The sequence below is a fragment of the Pleurodeles waltl genome, chromosome 4_2 (genome assembly GCF_031143425.1).
Source record: "Pleurodeles waltl isolate 20211129_DDA chromosome 4_2, aPleWal1.hap1.20221129, whole genome shotgun sequence".
NCBI lineage: Eukaryota > Metazoa > Chordata > Amphibia > Caudata > Salamandridae > Pleurodeles > Pleurodeles waltl.
Genome location: NC_090443.1, coordinates 81529057 through 81544579, shown reverse-complemented (window position 1 = coordinate 81544579; position 15523 = coordinate 81529057). Strand labels below are relative to the sequence as shown.

Genomic DNA, 15523 nt, shown 5'->3' with positions numbered 1-15523 from the left:
GGAATCACCTACCAGTCAGGACAGCCCCTAAGATGTCCTGAGCTGAGGTGACCCTTACTTTTAGAAATCCTCCATCTTGTAGAAGGAGGATTCCCCCAATAGAATGAGAGCTGTGCCCCCCTACCCACCGGGAGGAGGCACAAAGAGGGTGTAGCCACCCTCAGGGCCAGTAGCCATTGGCTACTGCCCTCCCAGACCTAAACCCACCCCTAAATTCAGTATTTAGGGGCTCCCCAGAACCTAAGAAACTAGATTCCTGCAAACATAACAAGAAGGAGGACTGCTGACCTGAAGCCCTGCAGTGAAGACGGAGACGACAACTGCTTTGGCCCCAGCCCTACCGGCCTGTCTCCCAACTTCAAAGAAAACTGCAACAGCGACGCATCCAACAGGGACCAGCGACCTCTGAAGCCTCAGGGGACTGCCCTGCAACCAAGGACCAAGAAACGCCCGAGAACAGCGGCCTTGTTCAACAAACTGCAACTTTCTGCAACAAAAACAACTTTAAAGACTTCACGTTTCCTGCCGGAAGCGTGAGACTTTCCACTCTGCATCCGACGCCCCCGGCTCGACCTGCAGAAAACCAACACCTCAGGGAGGACTCCCCGGCGACTGCGAGCCCGTGAGTAACCAGAGACGACCCCCCTGAGCCCCCACACCAACGCCTGCAGAGGAAATCCAGAGGCTCCCCCTGACTGTGACTGCCTGTAACAAGGGACCCGACGCCTGGAACCAACATTGCACCCGCAGCCCCCAGGACCTGAAGGAACCGAACTCCAGTGCAGAAGGGAACCCCAGGCGACCCTCTGCCTAGCCCAGGTGGTGGCTACCCCGAGGAGCCCCCCCTGTGCCTGCCTGCATCGTTGAAGTGACCCCCGGGACTCCCCATTGCTTTTAATACAAAACCCGATTCCTGTTTGCACTCTGCACTCGGCCGCCCCGTACAGCTGAGGGTGTACTTTCTGTGCCTGCTTGTGTCCCCCCTGGTGCCCTACAAAACCCCCCTGGTCTGCCCTCCAAAGACGTGGGTACTTACCTGCTGGCAGACTGGAACCGGGGCACCCCTGTTTCCATTGAAGCCTAAGTGTTTTGGGCACCGTTTTGACCTCTGCTCCTGACCGTCCCTGAGCTGCTGGTGTGGTAACTTTGGGGTTGCCTTGAACCCCCAACGGTGGGCTACCTTGGACCCAACTTTGAACCCTGTAAGTGTTTTACTTACCTGTGAACTTAACATTGACTTACCTCCCCCAGGAACTGTTGATTTTTGCACTGTGTCCACTTTTAAAAACGCTTATTGCCATTTTTGACAAAACTGTACCTGATATTGTGATTATTCAAAGTTCCTAGAATACCTGAGTGAAATACCTTTCATTTAACGTATTACTTGTAAATCTTGAACCTGTGGTTCTTAAAATAAACTAAGAAAATATATTTTTCTATATAAAAACCTATTGGCCTGGAGTAAGTGAGTGTTTGTTGCTCATTTATTGCCTGTGTGTGTACAACAAATGCATAACACTACCCTCTGATAAGCCTACTGCTCGACCACACTACCACAAAATAGAGCATTAGAATTATCTCTTTTTGCCACTATCTTACCTCTAAGGGGAACCCTTGGACTCTGTGCACACTATTTCTTACTTTGAAATAGTATATACAGAGCCAACTTCCTACACTAGCTTTATGGATAAAAACATAGGTCTTAATGTACGGCCTGCTACCCAGCATGAGTAAGAGGAATCCTAATATTGACACCTTACTGAAGTCTTGATTATTGCAATAATCTGAGCTTGTCCACACATCTGAAGCAACTTTCGAAATTATCAATATCCAACTTCATATTTTTGATCACTAAATTAGGGACAAAGAATCCTTAAAGTTAGTTACTTGGTGGACAGTGAACTTTTGTGCCTTAAGTCTACGTACACAAGTCTATGAAGACTATCTATGCTGTAGCTAATATCTCCAGGAATCTTTCGCCAGAAGACTGCTGTACTCTGCCACTGGATCGAAAAAGTGTTTATATTTAATAAAGTGCACTTCTGAATAACTATGGAATCAATAACTTAATAGAGAGCACGTACTATAACCCTTTTCTTCTACAAACTGTCAGACGGGGTGACGTAGCTTTATTTAATCATTCACTAACTTTTTTTTTTTTTTTTTAAGCAATTATTAGCTGAAATGCACTTTCTTCCGTCATGCTCATACAAGCTAATAGTTGATACTAGGTGAGCCTGGATAATGGTAAAAACTGACATTAGCATTTTATCATTAGCTATTATTTATAAAAACAATTCCTCGAGAGCCAGGGGTCCGGACTTCTGATTTTGTCTTGTCCCTGTTAGAAGTTCTGGCATGAGCAGCAGCTACTGGTGGAGACTGATGGACACCTCTAAGCGAAGTCTGGACATTTTGCATTTTCGTGGGTGACAAACAGATTTATTTGCTGGAGGCCTCAAAGTATCTGATGGGTGTAGTTCCCTCTCATGGACTTGAGGTGTCCTGCTGAGCAGGTCTGCAAAGTAACTGTCCACACCCAGAGGGTGTTTCGCTAGGGTTTAATGCCATAGGGGATCACCCAATGCCAAATACAGAGTGTTAATGCTGAGAGCTGGAGGGAGTGCTTGCTGTCCTGTTTCTGCAGGGAATACATGACTGTCATGCTGTCTGTTCTGATGAAGCCTACTTTCCCTCGAATGACCTGGAAGAAGAATTTGAGGGCTTAGTGTATGACTTGCAATTGTACGTAAATTATGTGGCAGCAATGAGCAGCCACATCCCCTGATGGTCTTGCCACTGACAGGCGCACTACAGCCTGTGAGGTGTCCTGGGTCGAGGTACAATGGAAGTGTGTGAAAGTCATCATCCCTAGAAGGTTCATCACAGTTGTGACTGTGAGTTGATGATTGGGCTGAAAAAGAAGCAGCAGCTGCTGAGATATCAACACCCTCTCTTGGTTGGGGTCATTTTTCCCATAACAGCGTTCAACATGGATGGCAGGAAAGGCTGGATTAGCTGAGGTTGGAGATGGGGCCTGGTGGCATTTAGAGTGAGTCTGAAGTTGTGGAGCAGGGAAATCCCTGCTTGTGTGCGGGCTAGGCATTGCTACTTGGCTTTGTTTGAGATCAGCTAATAGTTGAGGTAGCGGAATATATGAGGGCCCCCTTCGCAATGCATGCAACCACAGCCATAAGGCACTTTGTGAACACCCTTCGAGCTCTAGTGACCCCAAAAATAAGTTTTCAATTGGAAGTGATGTACACTTACCACAGAACTAAGGTAACGGCTGTGGGTATGTAAAAGTAAGCACCATTGAGGTCAAGCACTGCCATGTAATCACCTTGTTGAAGCAGAGGGATGACATCCTTAAAGGTAGTCAAAAGGAAAAGGTCTGAGAAGAGGTATTCGTTGACAGGTCTAAGGTCTGAGCAAGACCCGAGAGAGCCATCCTTTTTGAGGATGAAAAAGCACAAAGAGTAAATACATTGTCACTGGTGGTGAGGTGGCATTCTTTCTATTGCGGCTTTCTGGAGAAGTGCTTGTACTTGTTCCTTTGGAAGGCAGAGATAGTTTGATGAGAAAGTGCCTACAGGAAAGATTGTCTAAGGGTTTGTGTGAAGATATAGGCAGTAGCCACCGCAAACCTTAGCTATAACACACTGGTCTCATGTGACTTGATCCCCAGTGAGAGAAGGAATCTTGTATTCTCATGTGATGTGATGACTGGGAGAGTCACTGCTTAGAGATGGAATAAACTTTACTGGTGCTTCCTCTGTCATTGCCTCTATTGTTACCCTGGTGTGAGCCCCTGACATAATCTGTGTCGGCCTGCTGGTGGAAGGTTATCTGCTGCCTCTGGGAGGACTGCAGATGGTAGGTGAAATGACCTTGGCTCCTCCCTTAGACCATTGCTTGCGAAAGGAGTCTCTACCAGCTGGTGTTTGCGGGAGTCATATACTTCGAAACCTCCATGTCCATAATTTATTCCGGCAGCTCATCAAAATAGGGGCCTAAGAGAAGCTTCCGGTAAAACAGGAGATTGAAGGGATGTGGCTTGATCTCAGGTTTGAACCCTACAATGTAACGGCAAGTGTTGCGTCTGAGGAGGATGCTGGTGTTGATGCCTCTAGAGCCGGTGCCTATGCCGTCAATAGCACAATGACTGTTGGCATTTGAGATGGCCTTGCCCTCAGAAATGATCACCATTACCCCACCTCCTCTACTACTCTGGAAGATGTTTTACCGGCTCCTGCATATCCTTCTACTGTACCCTGCCCCAACAGGAAAGGAGTTCAACAGAGTGGACTATATACAAATGCATGTTGGGCGGGAGGAGATGGCATATGGCTTGGGTGGAAGCCCTTTCAGGAGTGGTATATACTACCATGGAGTCAGGAGGCACTTGAGTTTTTATGTTAATAGCGTAGCTAGGGGAGGATTTCGATTTCTTCTCAACCCTGGGTGTCACTTCCCTAGCTTTGACTAGCTCCTTGAAGTTGCCCAGGGCAAACTTGAGCATCCCCTTCACCACGGGTAAGAAGTGCACAGAGTTCGACTTTATAGTTTTCTTAGGTACCATTGTTAGTCCCTGGTTCTAAAGGCTGTTTGTATGGCTCTGTGGGGTCATAACGACTGTCTAGGCCTGAAAAGCTAGGTAGGGACCACTCAGGTGATTGGTGGAGAGAGAAGAGGTGGTGTCTGTGGTGGTGGAGGAAGAGGTGGAGTTGGCAGCACAGGCAGAAGATAAGGTAGAGGGAAAGTGGCCCTTTTCTGTATTTCTTTGATGCTGGTTCTGTAAGGGCTTCGGAGGACAGTTCTCCTTTGAAGGCAAGTCTTCTTTTCCATGGCAGTGTCTCTGATGCTTTCAGTGGAGGTGGCTTTGCATACATCTTTCCAGTGATGAGGTGGGATGAAAAGACACTTCAGCTTGGCATAGAGCTCCTTCTGAAGTCTCTGGAAGACTGGCAACTCCAATTTGGCTGTCGGCGAAGCCCTCAGCGTTGATGTGATTTTTGGCGACTGCTTCAGGATGTGAGAGTGTGGATGCTCTAAGCCCTTGAAGCAGATAGTGCTCGATGACCAGTAGGAGTAGACATATTTGGGGGGGCAACCTTGGTTGACTTTGAAAACTTCTGTTGGTATTGTTAGGGAGGCCAAAGGCAGCAGAAGCCCTAGTGGGGATAGTCTTCTGTGGCCCTGCTCAGGTCTCAATGCCAGATTCCCAGAGAAGAGGTGCTTTACCTCAGTGTAGGAATATTTATGTGATCCTGGCTTGGTGGTGTGGGTCTTGAGGCCTTGTGGCATACTTATAACCCTTGGTGTAACCTTCACTGGAGCAGGCTCAACGTCCTCCTCTTTCCTGTGCTCTGGCATGCTCAAGGACACTGTCTTTGGACTGGGCTGAGCTGCCAGGACTTCAGATGGGCCGGACCCTTTACTTTCTTCAACAGCGAAGGGGTCTTTTCTGAAGATGACTGGGGTTTCGTAGAATGTCTGTTGGTGCATTTTGAAAGGTGTGCCGAGCGTCTTTTCCTTCTCAGAACATTGGTGCTCCGAAGGTGTCCGGTGAAGAAGAGTGACAGAAAGTTGTTTATGAGCAGACTGGTTTTCCTAACGCGTCGATGTCAATATCTAAACTTGCGGGTCTGAAAACATGTTGAAACATGATGAACTCTGAGCCATCTCAGTATACATTCAAACCTGATGGAGGTAAAAATTCCATTGCATTGTCCACAGCACATTGCAGGAATAGAAAGAATTCTTGGAAGAAAAACAACCTGCAAATGGTCAAGCCCAACACAAGATTGCAAGAGTATTTCGAGCATTTGCATCTACAGTCACACATTCCAGAAAAATGCATTTTCAAAAATCTGAAGTGACCAGTAGCGCCCTTTTGGAGCAAGATAGGTTGCCATCCTGGCCGCCACATAATCCGTACAGTGGGTGCAGCAGGTTTAATTAGTTATCACATCTAGTATGAAACAAGGATTCTTACTGCAGTTTGCAGGCTCATCGGATCCATCAACGCAGTCATTATCGCGGTCACAGACCCAGACCCTTGGGATACAGCGCTTGGTGATCACACACTGGAACTGATTCGGAGCGCAGGTCACTTCCGCTGTGTGAGGAAAACAGAAACTAATTACAGCACAATAACAACTAGGTGACCGGGAATGAGATGCACTTACAGTGATGTGCGAGGATCCTAATTCTGCAACAAAGGCTTCTCCATAACCAGCTTAAGATACCATGGCTAGTTATGTGGGAATTTCAGTAATACAATGGAAACTTGCCCTGCAGATCAGTATTGCAGCATGATGACTGATGTCACTGTGTTTCCGAGAATTAGAATATAGTAGTGATGTAGAGCAAAAATGTGGTGCGCTGGCAGTACTTCATATAGGTCACAACATATATGATGCCTAGCTTCAATAAACACTAATAAGTTGGGCTCAGGGTGTGTAGTGGATAACAAAAATATTTACTCAATTTCACTACATAATATCAAAGTTGTTTTATCAAATATATAATATGAAGAGCACATCTACTTCACAATTAACAAGCTAAAAACCTAAACAAAGCACGCTATCATTCATTCAATTAATACTAATAACACTTGGTGAGGGGAACTCCACTACAGATTACTGAAGTTCACCTTTTAAACGTCCTAAAAGTGTATTATTTACTTGTAAAAGTTCCTTTTCTCTCAATGTTATTGAAACTGACCAGTTTCGGCAATCTTTAATTACTCCTTCCTCAGGGCACTAGATTACATGACTAATTAGGTCAAGAAATGTGTCTGGTATAAAGCAAAGAAGGTGAGTCAGCAAACCTTGATGTATATTTATGATAGCTACCAATGAGAATTGTTAGTCTAATACTATTAAATATATTTACAGAGCCCTTCGCAATAGACCCTTAAATTGTAATCCTGAAATAATCATTTTTGAGGGAACCATAAGAAAACATGGAAACTAAGTAGAGTCACAATGAAAGATGACAGGATTCAGGTAAATTAGTACCAGCGGTACAGGCAGTTTTCCTTTAAATATGTAATAATGAACAAGTTACTTATCTTTGGTAAAGACCTTTCTGACGAGCACTCTGTCTAACCTCAGTTTCCTCACCATTAGATTGTATACCCTCAGTCGCCAACTGGATCCAGAATATTTTCCAGCATAACCCCTGTGGGTCAGTAGATTGCAACGTGGGACTCTGCAGCGACCCTGCTAGCTTCGAAGTGATGACTAGAGATGCATACATGCACTACTCATGCATGCTCATGTCAGTTTCTTTCTGGACACAGCCTGTGCCCTTGGATTCAGGGCTCAAAATCAATTATTTGTGTCAGTGTGCAGATCGTTAATTTCGGACCTTTTTAGATGAACAAAAATTTCATTCCACAGATTGAGAGGTGAGCGGAAGGTGAGAAATATGCCACTAGACAGAGAATACACCAGCATAAGGATAACCAATGGTAAGCAAATTGTTCTTCTTATAAATACATCCACCCACACATTTTACATAGCTAAAATGGCTTCCCTGCACTTGCGAGGTCCATGGAATTGGAACTGGGGTTAGTAGGGGCACCTCTGCTCATGCAGGGGTGCACACACACACAGGTGCCGGCACCCTGCCCTCTTGGCTAGGAGGGCCTACCATAGGGGTGACTTACAGTGATCTGGTGCAGTGACCAGCAGTTAAAGAGTGCATGCACCTTTACACAGGCTGCAATGGCAGGCCTGCATAAACAGTTTGTGTGTGCCACCAGGGGTGGCATAACACATGCAGCAGCCCAAGAGGGACCCTAGTGTACAAAAGCCCAGGGTACCTAAGTACCTAAGTACCACCTACCAGGGACTTAAAGGGGCACACTAGTATGCCAATCGTAGGTACAAAGAAGTAGAAAGATAACCAAATTTAGAGGAGAGGAGAGCACAATCACTGGGGTCCTGATTAGCAGGATCCCAGTGAAAACAGTCTAAGCACACTGAAATCTGGCAAAAAGTGGGGGTAACAATGCAAGAAATAGGGGACTTTCCTACACCCTATCTTAGGGCTTTAAGGCCTGCCAGAGGGGTGACTTGAATAAGGCCTCACAGCCCTAAGGCAGGGTGCACTATACCACAGGTGAGGGCATAGCTGCATGTGCAATATGCCCCTACAGTGTCTCAGTCCATTTTTAGACATTGTGCGTGCAGTGGTGTGGCCATATTAAGTATAAGGGCTGGGAGCTTGTCATTATGAACTCAACAGCTCTGTGATGGCCCCACTGAAGACTGGGAAGTTTGGTATCAAACTTCTCAGCACAATAAATCCACACTGATTCCAGTGTTGGATTTATTGTAAAATGCACACAGAGGGCATCTTAGAGATGCCCCTGTATTTTATCCAACCCTCTAGTGGGATGACTGGTCTGTGCCAGCCTGCCACTAACAGACAAGTTTCAGATCCCATGTAGTGAGAGCCTTTGTGCTATCTTGGGTTGGGAACAAAGCCTGTTCTTGGTGGTCTGGTGGGAACATTAGGTAAAACAAGGAGGAGTGATCACTACAGCTAAGATCACCCCAAAGTGTCCAGAGCTGAAGTGACTCCCTCCTTGCAGAATCCTCCATCTTGCATTGGAGGAGAGGGACCAATAGGGATAGGAATGTGCCCCCCTCTCCAAAGGGAGGGGGCACAGTAAGGGTGTAGCCACCCTCAGGGACAATAGCCATTGGCTTCTGCCATCTCACCCCTGTAACTCCCCTAAATCTAGTATTTAGGAACTCCCCTGAACCTTGCTCTTCAGATACCTGGCGACCTCAAGAAAGAAGAAAGAAGATGGAATGAAGAGCCAACACCAGCAGTAAAGACTCCAGATGACAACTGACTTGGCCCCAGCCCTACCGGCCTGTCTGCAGCTTCAAAAACTTCTGTTACAAAAAGGTGGCGCATCCTGTAGGACAAGCAGCCTCTACAAACCCCTAGAGGACTCCTTGCCCAGCAGAGGACCAAGAACTCCTAAGGACAGCGGTCCTGTCCAGAAGGAACCCTCCAAAAGGACTCCAGTAGTGCCCCAGACCCGCGTGCCATGTCCACTCTGCACCTGACGCCAACAGCCCGAAGTCCAGGTGGCCCACAGGTCCAGAGGAGGTCCCCAGGTGATTCCAACCTCGAGTGCACCCTGGGTTGACCCCTCCTGGCCAAAGCAACGACACCTGCAGTCTAAATTCGGACCACAATCGGATCCGACGAAGATTCCAGACACTCAAAGGTACCCCCCTGCAGCCACCTGGCCTTGGGGAATCCAACCGACGGTCCTAGCAATGTCCAGCAGGCAACTCTCCTCTTTGTCCAGCCTTTAGTGTTCCAGAACAAACCCCACGGACCCAGCCTGCACCATCTTTGTGACCCCAGGGTTCCTCCATTGAAAAGCATTGGGTGCCTGATGCTGTGTTTGCACCTGGCCGCCTGTGTGACGCTAAGGGAGTGTGTCTGGTGCTGACCTGTGCACCCCCTCTTCCCAGGTGCTGACCTAAACACCCAGGCCTGTGTCTTGAAACTGCAGGTGCTTACCTGCAATCTGTTTTCTTCCGAGTGCCCCCAGTCCTCATAGAATTCCATTAAAAACCCAGCACCAACTTTGACCTCTGCACCCAGCCAGCCCTGTGCTGCTGGTGGTGCACTTTTGGTATCAATTTGAACTTTGACCTGTGGACATCCTAACCCCTCGAAGACTGGGATTGTAAATCAAGTACTTACTTGTTGAATGGGCTAACATGTTTTATACCCTACGACTGCATTGGTTCCTATGAGAAATCACACTTTTAAAGTTGAAAAGTGTCACTTACTTGTAAAACTGTTTTATCTGCAAAACTTAAACAAAGTACATTTGATACACATGCTTGAATCCTACTTACAACTGTACTTACCTGCCACAAAACCTTTTTGTTCTACTAATAAAATAAGAAATAACATTTGTACTATATAAAAACATTGGCCTGGAGTTAGTCATTGAGTGTGTGCTTCATTTGTCTGTGTGTGTACAACAAATGCTTTGCACTACCCTTTGATAAGCCTAACTGCTCAACCACACTACCACAAAAGAGAGCATTAGTATTATCTATTTTAGCCTCTGAGGAACCCCTGGACTCTGCGCACGGTATATCCAATTTTGGTATAGTATATTGTAGGAAATACACTTGTAGGGCATTTGGTGCCCTCCTTGCATAATCTGGTTTGCACCAGTCCAGGGACCCCCAGTCCCAACTCTGGCGTGAAAGTGCACAAAGGAAAGAGGAGTGACCACCATCAGGGGTGGTGCCCAGAGCTCCTGCAGGTGGCTACTTGATTCTGCCATCTTGAAACCAAGATGCGCAGCATCTGAGCGGTCAGGTCAGGCAGGTGACGTCAGTGACCCCCTCTGATAGGTGGTCACTTTGGAAAGTGACAAAGCCTCTTTTTGGGCTATTTAGAGACAACCTTGCGGGTGAGTCCCCAGATTCGGCATGCAAGACTCCACCACGACTCCCCTGCAACGACCTCTTCTGCTCCTGGCCACCAGAACCGCTGCTGGACTTCACAGGAATCTAATAAGACTGCAACACTGAGAAGACCTCCCCTTGCAACATCGTTTCCGAAGCTCCTGTTAGCAACTGCCAACATTTTCACTGCTGTGCATCCTCTGGGGTCGGCAAGACTTCAGCTGCACCAAAGAAGCAAGAGGGAATCAATCTCCCCTGGAGTGAAGGAGTCACTCCCCAGCACCTGCAGGCACCTAAAGCAAAGATGTATGGCTGATGAGATCTGCTGCCTTCTGGACCCACGAAGATTCTGGTGGTTCTGAGGGTCCCGCTGAGTCCTCTCTGTCTTCTGTCCAACTTGGGAGACAGTGAGCCCTTGCCTCTTCCTCCAGGACAGAATCCCTGTGCACTGCGACTCTTGCAGCAACCAAAGGTTGTTGACTCCTGCTCCTAGGGATCTTCAGGCTCCAATTAGCCCTGGCCCCCAGCACTCCACCTCTCTAAGGACAGCCTCCTCTCTGCTACTCCAGCAACGTGGGACTCCTCGACGGGTGTGCTGCCTGGGCCTCACTGCGACTTACTGTGCCTGCTGCCAGTGGGCTGCTTGTGAGGCTTCCGACTGCTTCTGCTGGCTCTCTTGTCTTCTTAGGGTCAGCCCAGACTTTCCTCAAAGGGTTGAGACCCCAGGGCCTTGCTGGTCTTTTTCAGCTCTGCAAATCTCCAACAGCTCCAGTTGCATTTGCTTGCGCTTGTTGGCGGTCCTCCTGACCACTGCCCCATCTGCAATCTAGCGACCGTCGAAGGACAGCTCCTAGGCAGCTTCAGGGACTCCTCTGCAGCTCCTGGACTCCGCATCTGGCCTTCATCCACTACCGTTGACCCGGACCTTCAAATACAGAAGGGTGGCCATTGCCTCCTGCCCCACCTGGACATTCCTGCATGGACTGAACTCTGTCCCCTTCTTTTACAGGTTCTCTTCATCTGGAATCCACCATTGGGTTCCACAGGGCTGGTCCTGTTCTTGCATTATTCAAATTCCAAGTCCCATTGTTAGCCTATGGGACGACCAGGTAACTTACCTCTGCTCTCCTGGTGACTGGGGGGTCTTCTAGATACTTACCTCTTGGAGTTCCATACTGTCCCAGCCCTTGGCCAACTACCCTATATCCTCTGTTGGGGACCCATTCTCACATTTCACTATTTTAGTACATGGTTTGCCCCCCCCCATAGGGCCCTTGCTATTTCTTGGCATTTCTAATGTTTTTGTGCAAATTCCTAGTACTTACCTGTGTATATTTTGTGTGTACTTACCTCCAGAAAGGGGGGATTACCTATAGTATTCTAGTTCAGTGTTCCTATAATAAAGTACCTTGCAATAATGTGATGTTCCTTTCAGGTGTGATAAGTTACTGTGTGGCTGCTGTGGTATTTGCAAGTGCTTCACACTCCTCCTAAATAAGTTTTGGCTGCTCCCCACAGCTACCACTAGAGAGCTATGGCTTCCTAGACACTAACTCTTGCTAATAAGGGTTGCTTGGACCTCGCATAAGGTGCCAACACCACAGGTGTACACCACACACCAGGCCAGCCTCCTTCATATATAGAGACAGCTTCCTACACCACCCCCAGTGGACATTTTGGTCACCCTTGTTTTGACCCAGCGGTCTGTCTTCTTCCCCAATTCTTGAGGGGAAAGTGGGCCCAGGTTTACCAGATACTGGCGTAAGTTCTCTTGAAGACAATTACTCAACAGATGCTCTTTCATCAAATTGTAAAGCCCCTCATAATCATGCACATTGTTCCCTTTTAACCAGCCACCTACTCTGTTTACTGAAAAGTCTACAAAATCTACCCAGGAACGACAGAGCACACTGAATCACACAACAAAACAAGATTGATCAATACACAACCCCGGGGACTCAGGGGCGGGAACATCTCTCCCTTCCTGTACAGCGAGCAAGATGGGCTTGAGTACACAAGGCGAACCCTCTGGAACACAAATATTGGCTGCAATTGAACAGTCTAGCATGTTGATCCAGGCCAAAAGAGAGACCTTATCCCTAGATGTTGGACTACTTAGAGCGAAGGTTAGAGCAGTTGCAGAGAGGTCTCTGACCACAGAACAACACGTTAACACACCACAAGAAGAGGTGGCTGCACTTAAAACAGTGCTCACGGCCCTGACCGCTAAAACCGAAAATCTAGAGTGCAGAGCAGAGGATGCTGAGAGACGATCACAAAGGTGCAACCTCCGCTACATGGGCTTTTTGGAGGATGCCGAGAGTCGGCAACTGAAACTGTTCCTTGAACAGTGGATACGAGAGACATGCCCTAATGTGCAATTAGCACCTGTCTTTGTGGTGGCGAGGGCAAACAGAGCACTAGTCCCAAAGCCTCCAGTAGGAAGCTCACTGTGCACCCTCATTGCAAAAATCCTCAACTACGGTGACCGTGACTCCATCCTTCGTGCAATACGATAAAAGGGGGACCGTAAGTTTGACAATCACACAATATGGATTTTTCCGGATTATACAAGGCTTGTACAACAGCTAAGAGGGTGTGAAGAGGAAACTGAAAGCCATGGGACTACATTACATGCTGTTTTTCCCCGCAAAGCTGAAAGCGATACATGCAGATTGTGCTCATGTTTTTGCCACCTTGGAGGTGGTCTGAGACTGGCTCGAGGTACACGGTGATGGCCGCACTCCTGCACCACGCTCAATAGGTCATGATGGCGGAGGCACTGGCCCCACCCGAGGTGGTTAGACAGGATGGGACCCCAGCCCTGGAGGATCCCAGTACTCAGCCCAAGAAACATGGACTGGATCCCGAACAATTGAGACTAGAGAGAGAGGAGGCGTGAACACTGGTGGATCAGACGACGGCAGCAATATGTCAGCACGGGCCTCGGATAACCCAGACGTCCCATGAATGTCTCTAGACTGGGACAGCTGCCACTGAGCTGACCGAGTGGCCCACCATTGACTCAGACAAAGCAAGATATGTCTGAGTGGGCAGCTCACTCACTGAACTGTGGGAACAGAAACAAGATGCAACCTACTATAGGGGCCACCAATGCAGGTGATCCCCTCCCCAGCCAACAATGGGTAATATTGGTGTGAATGGCGGATATGCGTGCTTGGTATATAGTGGTGGAAGGTGGAGAAACAAATGCATGTAAAGAGACTGTATGCAGGGAGGTAGAACAGACAGATATAGAGAGGGACTGGCGTGCAGGCTCCACTAGCCCAGGGGAACTTGCATGCCACCTTACATATGCAAGGAACTTACTGAAGCTATGATTGATGGTTTGTATGTGGAGAGACAGATGTGAGAGTTTGAGTGCGGTTAAAGTGAAGAGCGCTAACAATTTAAATACACTGAATTGTTCTTGTGAAGTTGTTAAATTACATTGAATCTGTTTGAGTTAAGAAGAAACGGGAAGGGTCTAAGAGATGGTTAGGGAGGTACTTGTTGATGTTTTGTATCTAACTGAGGGTTGGGTAGTCATATAAATTATGTGAATGTCAGGGCGACAGTGCTAGCACCGAACAGGGATTTGGTGAGTGACCTGAGATTGAATAGTCCACAATGGGTAGCAACTATAGACTCTGAACGTGGAATGTCTGGGGGCTAAACTCCTATGTTAAAAGACACAGGGTGCTAACTTATCTATGTCGCCATGGAGTGCACGTGGTGCTACTAGAGGGGACACATTTGATGGAAATAGAGGTGCAAAAATTACACAGGAAATGGAGGGGACAGGCATACTCCGTCACTTATTCAAATTACACCCATGGGGTCCTCATTTGGGTTGATCTGCAGATCCTATTCCTGCTTTGGGGCCACCAAGCTGATGTAAATGGCCAGTACCTACTGGTACATGGACTCCTGAAAGGTCAAGAAATATTCTTAATGATACTATGCCCCAAACTTAGATGATGACGATTTCTTCCCCACGCTAATAACTCACTGTTTCTGCACTCCGGGCAGTAATCGGCCGAGTGCACTGAACTGACATATGGCGATTCATGCATCCCTACACGCAAGAATATACATGCTACAATGAAAATCACTTAGCTTACAATTCACTTGACAGATTCCTTATATCGACTAACATAGCATCAGCAATTATGTGTCCGGATCATGGGTGGATTCTTAACTGATCACTCCCCAGTGTCACTGGAGGGGGAGGTGGCGGGGGTGCCGGACCCCATTGTGGAGGTGATGGCTAGAAACATTGAAAGACCCGCCTATTCTGGGAAGAGCTCAGAGAAATGATAGGAAGGTTCTGTGACACACACTGGCTGTCCACCGCAACTAGGGGTCTGTAGTGGGACACATTAAAGGTAGTTGCAAGGGGAGAAACGTATGTCTAGAATCTGTAGTACAAGCCGACTTTTAGAACTGGACCTCGAGGAGGCCGAGGGCTCCCTAGCCGCCCTACAGAAGCCACACTCTGATAATATTGACACTCGGGGTCTGAGCTATGGGCGAGTTGGCGCTTTGCAGAAATATGGGATAGATTTGATAAACTTACCAGACATGAGCATCGCCAATTGTTACATAGGGAATGTGACAAGTCGGGTAGATTGTGGATTGGCTGTTCTGCCGAGAGAGCCCACCACCCCTCATATTATCTTTGATGAGAACAGACAGAATGAGAGGGACAACACAAGACAGTATAAACAAACTACTGGGAGACCACCTAGCGAAAGCATACACCAGGGAAGGGGCCCACCAGTATTAGTGATACAAGACTTTATAGCGGTGCTGGATTTCCCACGCCTCACGGAGGCACATAGAAAGGTTTGGACGAGGATCTCCAGATGGAGGAACTCAAAAAAGAGGTTGGGGACATGGTACTTCAAAAAGAACGAGGCCAGATGGATGGCCTGCTGAATATTATCAGACTTATGGGAACGTCCTGTAACCTAAACTACTCAAAACCCTTCAAGAATCGAAGAGACTGGGAGCATTATCTCCGTCAATGAGCGAAGCTCAGATTATCATGC

General features: G+C 47.6%; 1 protein-coding gene across 2 annotated transcripts in view; it reads right to left on the bottom strand.

Moving 5' to 3' along the window:
* LRP1 (LDL receptor related protein 1) overlaps window positions 1-15523 on the bottom strand; it is a 1410884-nt gene that overhangs the window by 353966 nt on the left and 1041395 nt on the right. For both annotated transcript variants that reach the window (XM_069230782.1, XM_069230783.1), the window contains exon 66: window positions 5999-6121. In XM_069230782.1, the coding sequence (XP_069086883.1) occupies window positions 5999-6121 (123 nt within the window). The remainder of the gene's footprint in view (window positions 1-5998; window positions 6122-15523) is intronic.